The 21,143-nt window shown below is 39.9% G+C and overlaps 1 protein-coding gene across 1 annotated transcript in view; it reads right to left on the bottom strand.

Moving 5' to 3' along the window:
- zeb2a (zinc finger E-box binding homeobox 2a) overlaps nt 1–21,143 on the bottom strand; it is a 68,891-nt gene that overhangs the window by 15,994 nt on the left and 31,754 nt on the right. The window contains exons 3-5 of the mRNA XM_061971805.2: nt 19,060–19,227; nt 18,790–18,995; nt 12,072–12,177 (exon numbers count right to left, since the gene is read on the bottom strand). Of these exons, the coding sequence (XP_061827789.1) occupies nt 12,072–12,177; nt 18,790–18,995; nt 19,060–19,227 (480 nt within the window). The remainder of the gene's footprint in view (nt 1–12,071; nt 12,178–18,789; nt 18,996–19,059; nt 19,228–21,143) is intronic.

Here is a 21,143-nt window from a genome sequence, read left to right as displayed (position 1 = left end):
ATACATACATACATATATACATATATACATACATACATACATACATACATACATACATACATACATATATACATACATACATACATACATACAGTCGTGGTCAAAAGTGTACATACACTTGTAAAGAACATCATGTCATGGCTGTCTTGAGTTTCCAATCATTTCTACAACTCTTGGTTTTTTTTTTTACTACATGACATATATACTTACATCATGTATATATTGCATGTTATTATGAATGTTACTAGATACTACATATATACTTACATCATGTATATATTACATGTTATTATGAATGTTACTACATGACATATATACTTACATCATGTATATATTACATGTTATTATGAATGTTACTACATGACATATATACTTACATCATGTATATATGACATGTTATTATGAATGTTACTACATGACATATATACTTACATCATGTATATATTACATGTTATTATGAATGTTACTACATGACATATAAACTTACATCATGTATATATTACATGTTATTATGAATGTTACTACATGACATATATACTTGCATTATGTATATATTACATGTTATTATGAATGTTACTACATGACATATATACTTACATCATGTATATATTACATGTTATTATGAATGTTACTACATGACATATATACTTACATCATGTATATATTACATGTTATTATGAATGTTACTACATGACATATAAACTTACATCATGTATATATTACATGTTATTATGAATGTTACTAGATACTACATATATACTTACATCATGTATATATTACATGTTATTATGAATGTTACTACATGACATATATACTTACATCATGTATATATTACATGTTATTATGAATGTTACTACATGACATATATACTTACATCATGTATATATTACATGTTATTATGAATGTTACTACATGACATATATACTTACGTCATGTATATATTACATGTTATTATGAATGTTACTACATGACATATATACTTACATCATGTATATATTACATGTTATTATGAATGTTACTACATGACATATATACTTACATCATGTATATATTACATGTTATTATGAATGTTACTACATGACATATATACTTACATCATGTATATATTACATGTTATTATGAATGTTACTACATGACATATATACTTACATCATGTATATATTACATGTTATTATGAATGTTACTACATGACATATATACTTACATCATGTATATATTACATGTTATTATGAATGTTACTACATGACATATATACTTACATCATGTGTATATTACATGTTATTATGAATGTTACTACATGACATATATACTTACATCATGTATATATTACATGTTATTATGAATGTTACTACATGACATATATACTTACATCATGTATATATTACATGTTATTATGAATGTTACTAGATACTACATATATACTTACATCATGTATATATTACATGTTATTATGAATGTCACTTCATGACATATATACTTACATCATGTATATATTACATGTTATTATGAATGTTACTACATGACATATATACTTACATCATGTATATATTACATGTTATTATGAATGTTAGTAGATACTACATATATACTTACATCATGTATATATTACATGTTATTATGAATGTCACTTCATGACATATATACTTACAGTGTGTACATAAAACGTTGATGGAGATGTTTTGATGTAGTGCTTTAGCGCCATTGTTTGCTGACTTTTGCTAGTGTTTTTTTACGACTTAAAATGCATGAAAAAAACGTGTCTTACATAAGGATTGTGAATGATAGGCATAATTCCCCCCCAAAAAGGGCGGTCACGTCTCGTCCCACCAGGAACGACATCCTCCCAACAACATCGGTCATTGGTTATTCATGACGCCCCCTTTACACTGCACACCAAATCGGATTTTTTTCGTCCTTAAGTGACACAGATCGGATTTTTTTTTTTTTTTTGCCAGTCCAAAACGCTCCAAATGTGATCTTATGGCATCAGATTCAGGCGACATCAGGAAGTAGTCCTGCATCCAACTGTAATCTGATCTCTTCAAATGTGACTGCAGTCCAAACGCTATGTGACCTGTATCTCATATATATGTGTTATTTTTTTATTTACACCTTTATTTGTAAAGTTCAACATTTAAAAACAACCATATGAACATGGACAATTAAAACAAGTACAACATCAGTACTATACAGCGCCAGGAGGTTATTAATTCAATAAAGTAATTATAGTAGAATGTGAAATATACAGTGTTGGGTTAGTTACTGCAAAGCAGTAACTAGTTACAGTTACTAGTTACTTCATTTCAAAAGTAACTCAGTTACTAACTCAGTTACTTACACCAAAAAGTAATGCGTTACTGTGAAAAGTAACTAGTTACTTCTTTTTTTCTTCTTCTTTTTTTTTTTTTAAAGCTCCCATTAATGCCCTTTTAGCCTTCATTTCAGTACTGTTATTGCACTGGACAATAATACAATCTGTTGATCAACTTGACATGCTTGACATCACTCAACTCTGCTAAGCAATGTGCTCTACATACAACACACAAAGACAAAGATATGTTTCAAAGGCCAATTTGTTTCTGGCCAGAACAAATTGACAAAACTATTTTAAATAGCTGCAACATAACGTACATAAGTAACAAACAGCATAATAACAGCATAGCTGTAAACCAAGAAAGGCACACACTACATACACAAAGCCTAACCAGGCATTTTCTTTACTGAGCAAAACTCTTTATTGTCGGCCATAAACACATCACCAAAACATTAGTAAAAAAAAATGATATCTAGCAAAAGTGGTCATTTTCTGCAATACAAACCAGACCAAAAGCTACTTTGTTATATCAGCAGCAGCCACTCGCTCTTTCTCACGTGCGCCAACACTTGCACATATGGCACTTAGCCAGTGATGCGTTTACAGCCACACAAAAAGTCGGACAACTCCAACACCACACATAAAGTGTCATTCCAGGTCGTTACACTATGATTTACCAATCAAATGTGTGCTTATTCTAGTGTCATTTATTAGGAATCTTAATTTATAAATATTAATCATTAAATGCTGTTAGTATATTAAATAAATACTAATAAAAATATATTTTTTACAAACAGGAAGTTGCAGGAATGTACACATGATCCCCTGCTTACATCTCATTGTGCAACATGTGAATGTTTTAATGGGAACTAAATGCAATGTCTGAAAGGGGTACCAATTATTTCCAAAGCAGGACCTCCACCCAGACAAACAATACAAGTACACAGTTCATGAAAAACAATATTTGTTGTTATTGTCATTGTAAGTGGGCCTGGACACTTATATTAGAAATGGAAATGACTGCTGTCATTTGATTCTAATAATAAGAGAATGTTGTCTGTCTATCTGTGTTGGCCCTGTGATGAGGAGGGGACTTGTCCAGGGTGTACCCTGCCTTCCGCCTGAATGCAGCTGAGATAGGCTCCTGCGACCCCGAAAGAGACAAGCGGTAGAAAATGGATGGATGGATGGAGATGTAAGTTGTTATTTAGTGAGGTTTGGGACAGGTGTGCTGCTGGTGTAGCCACAGTGTGCACGTCTAAAGTTGCTCACATGGACTCCACTCAATGCTCAGGGACTTTTTGCGTTTGCTCACACACATGAACAATTAGAGGGAACATTGATTGACAGAGTGTGTGTACCTTCAGCGGTGAATGATGAGCAGAGGCAGAGTTAATCCTTAAGTGGTGGAGGTGAAGTGGCATCAGAGTCTCTGTCTCTCTTTACTAGCTTCGTTGAAGCATGTTGATTATGTAGCTTGTTTCAGCAGATTTGAATTGCTGTTTTGGGCAGTAGATGGCATCTTTGATCCAAAGCACAATTTACATTTAACTAAAATGTTCTTTTCTTTGTGCTCGACAAAAGAAAAGTAGTGAAAATATCTCCATGTTAGCAAACTGGACTTCTGGCTCCGCCATGATCAGACACGCCCCCCTCCCCTCCCCTCTCCTCCCTCCTCACACTAACACACAGAGCGCACGTCTCTCTCTCTTCTCCGGCTTGTGACACAAGAAGAATCAGAACGATGACACAGCAGCGCTCCGATAAAACACACTTTATACTACATAAAAAGTAACGTAAAATAACGCAGTAACGCATCATGTAGTAACGGTAACTGAGTTACTGAATATAAAAAAATAACGCGTTAGATTACTAGTTACCGCCGAAACTAACGGCATTACAGTAACGCGTTACTTTGTAACGCGTTAGTCCCAACACTGGAAATATATATATATGTAGTAATGTGTATAGTTCTGTAAATAGTTTACATTTGGAGCATAGTATCATAGTTTTCACAGCTTTTTGCTTGTTAGAGGTAGATAACATTTCAAAGTAAAGTTCTAACGCTCTGTATCTGATACTAATTATTATTTTTTCTTCCCCCGATTGTTTTTATTTTTAAACCATCCATCCATCCATCTTCTTCCGCTTATCCGAGGTCGGGTCGCGGGGGCAGCAGCCTAAGCAGGGAAGCCCAGACTTTCCTCTCCCCAGCCACTTCGTCCAGCTCCTCCCGGGGGATGCCGAGGCGTTCCCAGGCCAGCCGGGAGACATAGTCTTCCCAACGTGTCCTGGGTCTTCCCCGTGGCCTCCTACCGGTCGGACGTGCCCGAAACACCTCCCGAGGGAGGCGTTCGGGTGGCATCCTGACCAGATGCCCGAACCACCTCATCTGGCTCCTCTCGATATGGAGGAGCAGCGGTTTTACTTTGAGCTCCCCCCGGATGACAGAGCTTCTCACCCTATCTCTAAGGGAGAGCCCCGCCACCCGGCGGAGGAAACTCATTTCGGCCGCTTGTGCCCTTGATCTTGTCCTTTCGGTCATGACCCAAAGCTCATGACCATAGGTGAGGATGGGAACGTAGATCGACCGGTAAATCGAGAGCTTTGCCTTCTGGCTCAGCTCCTTCTTCACCACAACGGATCGATACAGCGTCCGCATTACTGAAGATGCCGCACCGATCCGCCTGTCGATCTCACGATCCACTCTTCCCTCACTCGTGAACAAGACTCCGAGGTACTTAAACTCCTCCACTTGGGGCAAGATCTCCTCCCCAACCCGGAGATGGCACTCCACCCTTTTCCGGGCGAGAACCATGGACTCGGATTTGGAGGTGCTGATTCCCATCCCAGTCGCTTCACACTCGGCTGCGAACCGATCCAGTGAGAGCTGAAGATCTTGGCCAGATGAAGCCATCAGGACCACATCATCTGCAAAAAGCAGAGACCTAATCCTGCAGCCACCAAACCAGATCCCCTCAACGCCTTGACTGCGCCTAGAAATTCTGTCCATAAAGGTTATGAACAGAATCGGTGACAAAGGGCAGCCCTGGCGGAGTCCAACCCTCACTGGAAACGTGTCCGACTTACTGCCGGCAATGCGGACCAAGCTCTGACACCGATTATACAGGGAGCGAACCGCCACAATAAGACAGTCCGTTACCCCATACTCTCTGAGCACTCCCCACAGGACTTCCCGGGGTACACGGTCGAATGCCTTCTCCAAGTCCACAAAGCACATGTAGACTGGTTGGGCAAACTCCCATGCACCCTCAAGGACCCTGCCGAGAGTATAGAGCTGGTCCACAGTTCCACGACCAGGACGAAAACCACACTGTTCCTCCTGAATCCGAGGTTCGACTATCCGGCGTAGCCTCCTCTCCAGTACACCTGAATAGACCTTACCGGGAAGGCTGAGGAGTGTGATCCCACGATAGTTGGAACACACCCTCCGGTTCCCCTTCTTAAAGAGAGGAACCACCACCCCGGTCTGCCAATCCAGAGGTACCGCCCCCGATGTCCACGCAATGTTGCAGAGTCTTGTCAACCAAGACAGCCCCACAACATCCAGAGCCTTAAGGAACTCCGGGCGGATCTCATCCACCCCCGGGGCCTTGCCACCGAGGAGCTTTTTAACTACCTCGGCAACCTCAGCCCCAGAAATAGGAGAGCCCACCACAGATTCCCCAGGCACTGCTTCCTCATAGGAAGACGTGCTGGTAGGATTGAGGAGGTCTTCGAAGTATTCTCTCCACCGATCCACAACATCCGCAGTCGAGGTCAGCAGAACACCATCCCCACCATACACGGTGTTGACACTGCACTGCTTCCCCTTCCTGAGGCGGCGGATGGTGGTCCAGAATTGCTTCGAAGCCGTCCGGAAGTCTTTTTCCATGGCCTCACCGAACTCCTCCCATGTCCGAGTTTTTGCCTCCGCGACCGCTGAAGCCGCACACCGCTTGGCCTGCCGGTACCTGTCTGCTGCGTCAGGAGTCCCATGAGCCAAAAGAACCCGATAGGACTCCTTCTTCAGCTTGACGGCATCCCTCACCGCCGGTGTCCACCAACGGGTTCTAGGATTACCGCCACGACAGGCACCAACTACCTTGCGGCTATTTTTAAACCATTATTTATAATTATCAACATTTATATCCAAGCAAATAAATAATAATAATCAAAACAAATACAGAAAAAGTACAAAGTATCTGACTTTTTTTTCCCGTTAGCTTTGGGCGAGCTACGTCACTACGTCACGCGGAAATGGATATTTCATCACAACATCCGGTTTTGGTTTGTATTTTAAAACGACCGAACTTTCGGTGCGCCACTTGTCAATAGTGCGCAAAATAATAAGCTATTGGTAAAACATCAATATATATATATTTTGATTCCGAAGAAATGGCGATTGTTGAAGGACCGGAAGTGACGCTGTGTGAGTTGAAAAATAAAGCTCCCGTAGATGCACGCTAATGTCCGTGTCTCCTCTATTTAACAGCCGTAAAAATGTTTTACACTATATTAATTAATTCATACATTATATTACTTTCACCTAAAAAAAAACACAAATTTTTTTAAGGCTTTGCGACTTTTCTTTTATTTTGTAGAATGCGCGACGAACTTCCTTTGTTTTCACGTTATCAAAGTGTGCGTGTTTATAATTGAGTCTGATCAAAATCACATTTTCCTTGCAGTGTAAACAGTCAGCTGGACTAAAATAGTCTATATGTAATACATGAATATATATATTTTGATTCCAAAGAAATGGCGATTGTTGAAGGACCGGAAGTGACGCCGTGAGTTGAAAAATAAAGCTCCCGTAGATCCACGCTGATGTCCGTGTCTAATCTATTCAACAGCCGTAAAAAAGATTACAACCCTCTCAAATATATTACACTATATACATCCATTTATACATGATAGTACTTTCAATTTAAAAAATACTCATTTTTTAAGGCTGTGCGACTTTTATTTTATTTTGTAGTCGGCGCGACTTCCTCCCGGTCAACTTCTTTTGTTTTCACTTTATCAAAGTGCGCGTTTTTACACTGGAGTCTGATCAAAATCACATTTTACTTGCAGTGTAAACAGGCAACTGGACAACAAATAGTCTATATGTAATACATGAATATATATATTTTGATTCCGAAGAAATGGCGATTGTTGAAGGACCGGAAGTGACGCTGTGCGAGTTGAAAAATAAAGCTCCCGTAGATCCTGCAGGAAGTGAGCAGAAATAAACAGGAACTGAATAAGTAGATCAATAAAAGTTAGAGGTATAATTCGGATCCATACATAAATCGGTCGATACCAAGGGTAGTATCAGTCTGATTGATACGAGAGCGATTAGGTTGATGTTTGTGTTTTCTCAAAATCTATTTTGTTCCGGTTTATAAGCTCCTTGAGGGCAAAAAAAGCAAAGAAGTTAAAATAGTATTGCTTTCGTTGACTTTGTTTCATTAAAGAGAATACGGAAGTCATTTCAATGTTGTGTTGAAACATTGAAACATAAAAGGCAGTAGCATTTAAAAAAAAAAGAAGAAAAAAAAAGGAACCCTGATCTTTTATGACCTCAACATTGGAGCTAACAAGGGAGTTTTGGAGCGAGTCATGGCATCAAAAACACACCTTCAACCTTTTGGAGCACACCCAAGTTGATGTGGAATGATGCTAAACAAATATATATGTTGGGATGTGCAGGTCTTCAATTTGTACTTTTTAAGGTCAGGGCAAGTGTTGCCTTAAAGGAGGACTCATATTTTAGGGCACCAAAGCAAACACACACATATATATATATATATATATATATATATATATATATATATATATATATATATATATATATATACATATATATATATATATATATATATATATACATATATATATATATATATATATATACACACACATATATATATATATATATATTTTTATATATATATATAGACTACGACTCAATCACAGGCAACGAAAGAAACATCATCATCCACGCAAAAAACTCCATTCTCATCCACAACAGTACACCATGGCAAAAAAAGAACAATGCAACATTTGACGTCACTATGGGAAGTTTTGACGGAGCAGAAACGTGTGAACTCGTTGGGAGTTTCCTCCTCTCCCAGCTCGCTAGCCTCAATCTGAACCTTGGTATTTACCGTGATGACGGACTGGCAGTGTGTCGCGCCTCGCCAAGGAGCAGCGAGAATACCAAGAAGCGCATATGCCAAATTTTCAAAGAGAACGGCCTACGGATCACGATTGAAGCCAACAAGCAAACCGTCAACTTCCTTGACGTCACTTTCAACCTGAGAAATAACAGCTACCAACCATTCACGAAACCCAACACAACACTCCAATACGTGCACCATGACAGCAACCACCCACCCACCACCACGAAAAGAATACCTACTGGAATCAATAAAAGACTATCGATGCTGTCATCTAGCAAAGCTGAATTTGACCAAGCAACCCCCCCGTACCAAAAAGCCCTTGATGAAAGCGGATACAATTTCACCCTCACCTATGAACCCACGCCAGGAAACCAGCCAAAAAAGAACAGAAAACGGAACGACATCATCTGGTACAACCCCCCCATACAGCAAAAACGTCTCACCGAACATTGGACACAAATTCCTCAATCTGATTGACAAACACTTTCCCAAAGACAACACCCTAAGAAAAGTATTCAACAAGAACAACATCAAATTGAGCTACAGCTGCATGAACAATATACGGCAAATCATCTCAAACCACAACAAAACAATTGCAAATGAGCCGTCGGCCCTCAGACAGAACGACTCCAAAACCAACAAAGGATGTAATTGTCGAAAGAAACCTGATTGCCCTCTCAACGGGGGGTGCTTACAAACATCAGTTGTCTACCAATCTAAGGTAATACGCAAGGACATTAACACATCCGACACATATGTAGGATTAACCGAGGGAGAATTCAAAACCAGATGGAACAATCACAAGGCTTCTTTCAGGAACAAAAACCTGCGAAATACCACAGAACTCAGCAAACACATTTGGGACCTCAAAGACAATAATGTTGAATATTCAATAACATGGCAAATTCTTGCATCCAGCACACCTTACAATAGTGGTAATAAAAGATGCAACCTATGCTTGAAAGAGAAACTGTTTATTATTTACCGTCCAGACCTGTCATCCCTCAACAAGCGCAGCGAAATTGTAACAGCATGCCGCCACAGACGGAAACACCTCCTAGGTAACACATGAGCCAATCACCACGCCCCTAGGCCAGCCTGTACCAACCCACTCTGTGCCCTATATAAACCATGGTATGTGAATGCTCCCATTAAAATCTCCTGATGATTGAGGGTACCCCCCCTCATGAAACAGGCCTGTAGAGATGAAATAGTCTTGTGATTTTTTTCCCACACATACATATATTGCGCTCTACTACGGTATCGAGCACTATTTTTTGGATAACCTTATTAAGACATATATATATATATATATATATATATATATATATATATATATATATATATATATATAAACCCCGCTTCCATATGAGTTGGGAAATTGTGTTAGATGTAAATATAAACGGAATACAATGATTTGCAAATCCTTTTCAAGCCATATTCAGTTGAATATGCTACAAAGACAACATATTTGATGTTCAAACTCATAAACATTTTTTTTTTTTTTTGCAAATAATCATTAACTTTAGAATTTGATGCCAGCAACACGTGACAAAGAAGTTGGGAAAGGTGGCAATAAATACTGATAAAGTTGAGGAATGCTCATCAAAGACTTATTTGGAACATCCCACAGGTGTGCAGGCTAATTGGGAACAGGTGGGTGCCATGATTGGGTATAAAAGTAGATTCCATGAAATGCTCAGTCATTCACAAACAAGGATGGGGCGAGGGTCACCACTTTGTCAACAAATGCCTGAGCAAATTGTTGAACAGTTTAAGAAAAACCTTTCTCAAGCAGCTATTGCAAGGAATTTAGGGATTTCACCATCTACGCTCCGTAATATCATCAAAGGGTTCAGAGAATCTGGAGAAATCACTGCACGTAAGCAGCTAAGCCCGTGACCTTCCATCCCTCAGACTGTACTGCATCAACAAGCGACATCAGTGTGTAAAGGATATCACCACATGGGCTCAGGAACACTTCAGAAACCCACTGTCAGTAACTACAGTTGGTCGCTACATCTGTAAGTGCAAGTTAAAACTCTTTTATGCAAGGCGAAAACCGTTTATCAACAACACCCAGGAACGCCGTCGGCTTTGCTGGGCCTGAGCTCATCTAAGATGGACTGATACCAAGTGGAAAAGTGTTCTGTGGTCTGACGAGTCCACATTTCAAAATTTTTTGGGAAACTGTGGACGTCGTGTCCTCCGGACCAAAGAGGAAAAGAACCATCCGGATTGTTCTAGGGTGAAAGTGTAAAAGGCAGCATGTGTGATGGTATGGGGGTGTATTAGTGGCCAAGACATGGGTAACTTACACATCTGTGAAGGCACCATTAATGCTGAAAGGTACATACAGCTTTTGGAGCAACATATGTTGCCATCCAAGCAACGTTACCATGGACGCCCCTGCTTATTTCAGCAAGACAATGCCAAGGCACGTGTTACATCAACGTGGCTTCATAGTAAGAGTGGCCTGCCTGTAGTCCAGACCTGTCTCCCATTGAAAATGTGTGGCGCATTATGAAGCCTAAAATAGCACAAGGGAGACCCCCGGACTGTTGAACAACTTAAGCTGTACATCAAGCAAGAATGGGAAAGAATTCCACCTGAGAAGCTTCAAAAATGTGTCTCCTCAGTTCCCAAACCTTTACTGAGTGTTGTTAAAAGGAAAGGCCATGTAACACAGTGGTGAACATGCCCTTTCCCGACTACTTTGGCACGTGTTGCAGCCATGAAATTCTAAAGTTAATTATTATTTGCAAAGAAAAAATAAAGTTTATGAGTTTGAACATCAAATATGTTGTCTTTGTAGCATATTCAACTGAATATGGCTTGAAAAGGATTTGCAAATCATTGTATTCCGTTTATATTTACATCTAACACAATTTCCCAACTCATATGGAAACGGGGTTTGTATCTCGTAGCGATGTTATTTGAACACTGATACAGCTAAATAAAGGAGGAGTAAACAAACAAAGAAAATACTTTCCAAACAAGTTGTGACAACATTCACGACACATCGCCGTTTCCTCACATCATTAACTCTCAGTCACAGCAGCCGATGGACGCCGTATTGAGAAAATGAAAGCAACATCAAATCGTTTTCTGTATACTTTTAGTGTGGGGGGACAATATTGTCCACACTGGTCTCCATCCAAACACAGCAGTGTCTCTTAAAGCGAGGGAAAATGAGGTTAAACCGAGCGCTTGGCTCAGTTTACTCCGAGGGGAAATCTCCGGAGCAAAGTCCGTGTAGTTAGTCCGCCATTATTATCAAGCCAAACGACGCTAGTGACTTCCTGTTGCCTAAAATGCATTAATAAATGACGGGTTTTCGCTAATTAAAAAATTAGACTCTATTACTAACCGTTGCTATTACTATCAAATCGCAAATTATCATTACACCGTTTATTGTTACATCCCTCGACCGTTAACAAGTAAAAAGTCAAGGGTGGTCACGGCATGTTTTGTCCCAAATGTTGGTACATTCTTTAGGGCATTACGGGAAATGGCGAAAGTTAATTTGGAGCCCTGGATGTGACTTCTTATCCAGGTGGATAATAGGTGGTGTGGTGTGCACTCACCACTGTGGATGCGCAGGTGCTCCTTCAGGTGATGCTTGTACTTGAACGCCTTCCCGCACTCGCCGCACTTGAACTTTCGGTTTTCAGCACCGTGGTGGTGGGAAACCTGCGGACGGGAAGAAGGAGACGGGCTGGATGGCGAGCCGAGGAGCGTCTTTTGTATCTTGATGTTTTTGAGAGGCGGACATTTGTTCTCTGGGACATTTGGGAGGGTTTGAATGGTGAGGACAAGTGTGGTGCATGTTCAAATCAATCAATAACATGAAGAATAAAACACAGAGAAAGGTCACAGACTCATTAACATGCAGGTCATTAAAGAACAGCTCAAAAACCAGGTAAATACTGTAAAAATCTAAACAAAAATGAAATAGAAAATAAAATGAAATAGAGAAATATATAAGATAAATGTAAGTATGGCGTTGCACTCAGGCAGAATAAAATGTTGTGATGTAAAAATATAGATATGTAAATAATATATATAAATAATAAATAATATAATATATATAAAAAATACAGATATGTAAACAATATATATAAATAATGTAATGTATATATAATAATATATATATATATATATATATATAAAAATATAGACATGTAAATAATATATATAAATATGAATAAAATTATATATATATATATGTATATATATATATAATAAAGATATGTAAATAATATATATAAATATAAATAATGTAATATATATATAATTAATATGGATATGTAAATAATATATATAAATAGTAAATAATAATAAATAATAATAATAAATAATATATATAATATAAAATAATAAATATTTAATAAATATAGATATGTAAATGATATATATAAATAAAATAATATATATATATAATATAGATATGTAAATAATATATATAAATATAAATAATGTAATACATATATATAATTAATATGGATATGTAAATAATATATATAAATAATAAATAATATAATATATATAAAAAATACAGATATGTAAACAATATATATAAATAATGTAATGTATATATAATATATATATATATATATATATATATATAAAAATATAGACATGTAAATAATATATATAAATATAAATACAATTATATATATATATGTATATATATATATATATAATATAGATATGTAAATAATATATATAAATATAAATAATGTAATATATATATAATTAATATGGATATGTAAATAATATATATAAATAGTCAATAATGATAAATAATAATAATAAATAATATATATATTATAAAATAATAAATATTTAATAAATATAGATATGTAAATGATATATATAAATATAAATAAAATAATATATATATATAATATAGATATGTAAATAATATATATAAATATAAATAATGTAATACATATATATAATTAATATGGATATGTAAATAATATATATAAATAATAAATAATATAATATATATAAAAAATACAGATATGTAAACAATATATATAAATAATGTAATGTATATATAATTATATATATATATATATATATATATATATATATATATATATATATATATATATATATATATATATATAAAAATATAGACATGTAAATAATATATATAAATAAAATTATATATATATATATATAATATAGATATGTAAATAATATATATAAATATAAATAATGTAATATATATATATAATTAATATGGATATGTAAATAATATATATAAATAGTAAATAATAATAAATAATAAATAATAATAATAAATAATATATATAATATAAAATAACAAATATTTAATAAATATAGATATGTAAATGATATATATAAATATAAATAAAATACTATATATATATATATATATATATATATATATATATATATAAATATATAATATAGATATGTAAATAATATATATAAATATAAATAATGTAATATATATATATAATTAATATGGATATGTAAATAATATATATAAGTAGTAAATAATAATAAATAATACATATAATATAAAATAATAAATATTTAATAAATATAGATATGTAAATGATGTCTAATACATAAACACTAACCCATTATTACTCATCGTCTTGAATGGATCTAACCTGTCTTTGAGTCGAAGTGGGATGGTAATTGGGGTCCTTGTTACACCTAATTCATAGTAGAATAACGCAGACACATTTGTTACTGGATACTTCCTAATACGCTTCTTCCTGTAATATGCAACTGTAAATATCTGATACTTGCTTACATGGACAAATGTGCTGCAATACTTCACAATGATTACTACACATGTCTAGCATGAGTGCTATTGTGTGCTTAGTGGTGGTGTAGCTGCTAGTAGCTCATAGACTGGCATGTTTACCTTAGTGGTCAATCACACACAAGTAAACACACTGCAGGACTGCTTGTATCGCACATGATATCACACACAAGTAAACACTCTGCAGGACCGCTTGTATCGCACATGATATCACACACAAGTAAACACTCTGCAGGACCGATTGTATCGCAGATGATATCACACACAAGTAAACACTCTGCAAGACTGCTTGCATCACACATGATATCACACACAAGTAAACACTCTGCAGAACCGCTTGTATCGCACATGATATCTCACACACAAGTAAACACACTGCAGAACCGTTTGTATCGCACATGATATCTCACACACAAGTAAACACACTGCAGGACCGCTTGTATCGCACATGATATAACACACAAGTAAACACGCTGCAGGACCTCTTGTATCGCACATGATATCACACACAAGTAAACACGCTGCAGGACCGCTTGTATCGCACATGATATCACACACAAGTAAACACTCTGCAGGACCGCTTGTATCGCACATGATATCACACACAAGTAAACACGCTGCAGGACCGCTTGTATTGCACATGATATCGCACACAAGTAAACACGCTGCAGGACCGCTTGTATCGCACATGATATCACACACAAGTAAACACTCTGCAAGACTGCTTGCATCACACATGATATCACACACAAGTAAACACTCTGCAGAACCGCTTGTATCGCACATTATATCTCACACACAAGTAAACACACTGCAGGACCGCTTGTATCGCACATGCTATCACACACAAGTAAACACGCTGCAGGACCGCTTGTATCGCACATGATATCAAACACAAGTAAACACACTGCAAGACCGCTTGTATCACACATGATATCACACACAAGTAAACACTCTGCAGAACCGCTTGTATCGCACATGATATCTCACACACAATTAAACACACTGCAGGACCGCTTGTATCGCACATGATATCACACACAAGTAAACACGCTGCAGGACCGCTTGTATCGCACATGATATCACACACAAGTAAACACGCTGCAGGACCGCTTGTATCGTACATGATATCAAACACAAGTAAACAATCTGCAAGGCCGCTTGTATCACACATGCTATGACACACAAGTAAACACTCTGCAGAACCGTTTGTATCGCACATGATATCACACACAAGTATACACACTGCAGGACCGCTTGTATCGCACATGATATCACACACAAGTAAACACACTGCAGGACCGTTTGTATCGCACATGATATCACACCCAAGTAAACACGCTGCAGGACCGCTTGTATCGCACATGATATCAAACACAAGTAAACACTCTGCAGGACCGCTTGTATCGCACATAATATCAAACACAAGTAAACACTCTGCAGGACCGCTTGTATCGCACATGATATCACACACAAGTAAACACTCTGCAGGACCGCTTGTATTCCACATGATATCACACACAAGTAAACACTCTGCAGGACCGCTTGTATCGCACATGATATCACACACAAGTAAACACTCTGCAGAACCGCTTGTATCGCACATGATATCTCACACACAAGTAAACACACTGCAGGACCGCTTGTATCGCACATGATATCACACACACAAGTAAACACGCTGCAGGACCGCTTGTATCGCACATGATATCAAACACAAGTAAACACTCTGCAAGACCGCTTGTATCACACATGATATCACACACAAGTAAACACTCTGCAGAACCGTTTGTATTGCACATGATATCTCACACACAAGTAAACACACTGCAGGACCGCTTGTATCGCACATGATATCACACACAAGTAAACACGCTGCAGGACCGCTTGTATCGCACATGATATCACACACAAGTAAACACACTGCAGGACCGTTTGTATCGCACATGATATCTCACACACAAGTAAACACACTGCAGGACCGCTTGTATCGCACATGATATCTCACACACAAGTAAACACACTGCAGGACCGCTTGTATCGCACATGATATCTCACACACAAGTAAACACACTGCAGGACCGCTTGTATCGCACACAATATTACACACAAGTAAACACTCTGCAGGACCACTTGTATCACACATGATATCACACACAAGTAAACACTCTGCAGAACCGCTTGTATCGCACATGATATCTCACACACAAGTAAACACTGCAGGACCGCTTGTATCGCACATGATATCACACACAAGTAAAGTGTCTGTGTGTGTGTGTGTGAAGATCAAAGTATTCTGGTAAATACAAAAGTACATGAAATTTGACGAGGTCAGTAAGTATTAGGACAGTACATGAAAAGTACACAGGTCAGTAAGTACTAGGACAGTACATGAAAAGTACACAGGTCAGTAAGTACTAGGACAGTACATGAAAAGTACACAGGTCAGTAAGTACTAGGACAGTACATGAAAAGTACACAGGTCAGTAAGTACTAGGACAGTACATGAAAAGTACACAGGTCAGTAAGTACTAGGACAGTACATTATAAGTACACGGGTCAGTAAGTACTAGGACAGTACATGAAAAGTACACGGGTCAGTAAGTACTAGGACAGTACATTATAAGTACACGGGTCAGTAAGTACTAGGACAGTACATGAAAAGTACACGGGTCAGTAAGTACTAGGACAGTACATGAAAAGTACACAGGTCAGTAAGTACTAGGACAGTACATGAAAAGTACACAGGTCAGTAAGTACTAAGACAGTACATGAAAAGTACACAGGTCAGTAAGTACTAGGTCAGTACATGAAAAGTACACAGGTCAGTAAGTACTAGGTCAGTACATGAAAAGTACACAGGTCAGTAAGTACTAGGACAGTACATGAAAAGTACACAGGTCAGTAAGTACTAGGACAGTACATGAAAAGTACACGGGTCAGTAAGTACTAGGACAGTACATGAAAAGTACACAGGTCAGTAAGTATTAGGACAGTACATGAAAAGTATACAGGTCAGTAAGTACTAGGACAGTACATGAAAAGTACACAGGTCAGTAAGTATTAGGACAGTACATGAAAAGTATACAGGTCAGTAAGTATTAGGACAGTACATGAAAAGTATACAGGTCAGTAAGTACTAGGACAGTACATGAAAAGTACACAAGTCAGTAAGTACTAGGACAGTACATGAAAAGTACACGGGTCAGTTAGTACTAGGACAGTACATTATAAGTACACGGGTCAGTAAGTACTAGGACAGTACATGAAAAGTACACGGGTCAGTAAGTACTAGGACAGTACATTATAAGTACACGGGTCAGTAAGTACTAGGACAGTACATGAAAAGTACACGGGTCAGTAAGTACTAGGACAGTACATGAAAAGTACACAGGTCAGTAAGTACTATGACAGTACATGAAAAGTACACAGGTCAGTAAGTACTAGGACAGTACATGAAAAGTACACAGGTCAGTAAGTACTAGGACAGTACATGAAAAGTACACGGGTCAGTAAGTACTAGGACAGTACATGAAAAGTACACGGGTCAGTAAGTACTAGGACAGTACATGAAAAGTACACGGGTCAGTAAGTACTAGGACAGTACATGAAAAGTACACAGGTCAGTAAGTACTAGGACAGTACATGAAAAGTACACAGGTCAGTAAGTACTAGGACAGTACATGAAAAGTACACGGGTCAGTAAGTACTAGGACAGTACATGAAAAGTACACCGGTCAGTAAGTACTAGGACAGTACATGAAAAGTACACAGGTCAGTAAGTACTAGGTCAGTACATGAAAAGTACACAAGTCTGTAAGTACTAGGACAGTACATGAAAAGTACACAGGTCAGTAAGTACTAGGACAGTACATGAAAAGTACACAGGTCAGTAAGTACTAGGACAGTACATTATAAGTACACGGGTCAGTAAGTACTAGGACAGTACATGAAAAGTACACAGGTCAGTAAGTACTAGGACAGTACATGAAAAGTACACGGGTCAGTAAGTACTAGGACAGTACATGAAAAGTACACGGGTCAGTAAGTACTAGGACAGTACATGAAAAGTACACGGGTCAGTTAGTACTAGGACAGTACATTATAAGTACACGGGTCAGTAAGTACTAGGACAGTACATGAAAAGTACACAGGTCAGTAAGTACTAGGACAGTACATGAAAAGTACACAGGTCAGTAAGTACTAGGACAGTACATGAAAAGTACACGGGTCAGTAAGTACTAGGACAGTACATGAAAAGTACACAGGTCAGTAAGTACTAGGACAGTACATGAAAAGTACACAGGTCAGTAAGTACTAGGACAGTACATGAAAAGTACACGGGTCAGTAAGTACTAGGACAGTACATGAAAAGTACACAGGTCAGTAAGTACTAGGACAGTACATGAAAAGTACACAGGTCAGTAAGTACTAGGACAGTACATGAAAAGTACACGGGTCAGTACATGAAAAGTACACGGGTCAGTGCTGACCTGCTTGCTGATTGGCTGGTGAGTGGTCATGTGACACTGAAGCTGCGTGGGCTCGCTGGAGGCGTGGCCACACAGTGGACAGACGTAGAGCTCCGCCCCCCTGCGGTGGCGACACTTGACGTGCTCTTTGAGGGACGGCGTGCTCTCGAAGGCGTGCTGGCAGACGGGACAGCTGAGAGGCCCAGCCGGGTCGCCAGGGGGCGGGTCTGTGCGGGGGAGAAAGGTCAGAGGTCACGACATTGGCGGCGGTCTCAGGTGGGCGTCGCTCACCTTGGCCGTGGCTGGCACCCTCGGGCGTGCTGAGCGCCGTCAACTCCTCAGGGGCTTGTGGGTAAATGACGGCCGTGTCGCTGCGCTCCAAATACTCTGCCATGGCCGCCGGGTGGCAGACGCTGTCATCTGGCGCACGCCCGGAGAAGTACTCGTCCGGCTGCCTCGCTGGAGGAAGTGAGAGGCGTGAGAGGCGTGAGGAGGTGTGAGAGGTGTGGGGAGGTGTGAGAAGGCATGAGAGGTGTGAGGAGGTGTGAGGAGGTGTGAGAAGGCATGAGAGGTGTGAGAGGTGTGAGGAGGTGTGAGAGGTGTGAGGAGGTGTGAGAGGTGTGAGAGGTGTAAGGAGGTGTGAGAGGTGTGAGGAGGTGTGATAGGTGTGAGAGGCGTGAGGAGGTGTGAGGAGGTGTGAGGAGGTGTGAGAGGTGTGAGGAGATGTGAGGAGGTGTGAGAGGTGTGAGGAGGTGTGATGAGGTGTGAGGTGTGAGAGGCGTGAGGAGGTTTGAGAGGCGTGAGGAGGTGTGAGAGGTGTGAGGAGGTGTGAGAGGCGTGAGAGGTGTGAGGAGGTGTGAGGAGGTGTGAGAGGTGTGAGGAGGTGTGAGGAGGTGTGAGAGGTGTGAGAGGTGTAAGGAGGTGTGAGAGGTGTGAGGAGGTGTGATAGGTGTGAGAGGCGTGAGGAGGTGTGAGGAGGTGTGAGGCGGTGTGAGGAGGTGTGAGAGGCGTGAGAGGTGTGAGGAGGTGTGAGGAGGTGTGAGAGGTGTGAGGAGGTGTGAGGAGGTGTGAGAGGTGTGAGGAGGTGTGAGGATGTGTGAGGAGGTGTGAGAGGTGTGAGGAGGTGTGAGGATGTGTGAGGAGGTGTGAGGAGGTGTGAGAGGTGTGAGGAGGTGTGAGGTGATGTGAGAGGAGGTGTGAGAGGTGTGAGGAGGCATGAGAGGTGTGAGGAGGCATGAGAGGTGTGAGGAGGTGTGAGAGGTGAGAGGTGTGAGAGGTGTGAGAGGTGTGAGGAGGTGTGAGAGGTGTGAGGAGGTGTGAGGAGGTGTGAGTAGGCGTGAGAGGTGTGAGGAGGTGTGAGAGGTGTGAGAGGTGTGAGGAGGTGTGAGAGGTGTGAGAGGCGTAAGGAGGTGTGAGGAGGTGTGATGAGGTGTGAGAGGTGTGAGGAGGCATGAGAGGTGTGAGGAGGTGTGAGGAGGTGTGAGGAGATGTGAGAGGTGTGAGGAGGCATGAGAGGTGTGAGGAGGTGTGAGGAGGTGTGAGGAGGTGTGAGGAGGTGTGAGGAGGTGTGAGAGGTGTGAGGAGGTGTGAGGAGGTGTGAGGAGGTGTGAGGAGGTGTGATGAGGTGTGAGAGGCGTGAGGAGGTGTGAGAGGTGTGAGGAGGTGTGAGGAGGTGTGAGAGGTGTGAGAGGTGTGAGGAGGTGTGAGAGGTGTGAGAGGTGTGAGGAGGTGTGAGAGGTGTGAGGAGGTGTGAGGAGGTGTGAGAGGTGTGAGGAGGTGTGATGAGGTGTGAGGAAGTGTGAGGAGGTGTGAGGAGGTGTGATGAGGTGTGAGGAAGTGTGAGGAGGTGTGATGAGGTGTGAGAGGTGTGAGAGGTGTGAGGAGGTGTGAGGAGGTGTGATGAGGTGTGAGGAGGTGTGAGAAGGTGTGAGAGGTGTGAGGAGGTGTGAGAGGTGTGAGGAGGCGTGAGAGGTGTGAGGAGGTGTGAGAGGTGTGAGGAGGCGTGAGAGGTGTGAGGAGGTGTGAGAGGCGTGAGAGGTGTGATAGGTGTGAGAGGCGTGAGGAGGTGTGAGGAGGTGTGAGAGATGTGAGGAGGTGTGAGAGGTGTGAGGAGGTGTGAGAGGCGTGAGGTGTGAGAGGCGTGAGGAGGTGTGAGAGGTGTGAGGTGTGATGAGGTGCTAGGAGGTGTGAGGAGGTGTGATGAGGTGTGATGAGGTGTGAGAGGTGTGAGAGGTGTGAGGAGGTGTGAGAGGTGTGAGGAGGCGTGAGGAGGCGTGAGAGGTGTGAGAGGTGTGAGAGGTGTGAGGAGGTGTGAGAGGTGTGAGGAGGTGTGAGAGGTGTGAGGAGGTGTGAGAGGTGTGAGGAGGTGTGAGGAG

This window comes from Nerophis lumbriciformis, linkage group LG13 (assembly GCF_033978685.3).
Source record: "Nerophis lumbriciformis linkage group LG13, RoL_Nlum_v2.1, whole genome shotgun sequence".
In the NCBI taxonomy this organism is placed as follows: Eukaryota; Metazoa; Chordata; class Actinopteri; order Syngnathiformes; family Syngnathidae; genus Nerophis; species Nerophis lumbriciformis.
Note: the sequence above shows the minus strand (reverse complement) of the source record. Positions and strands in the feature narration are given on the sequence as shown.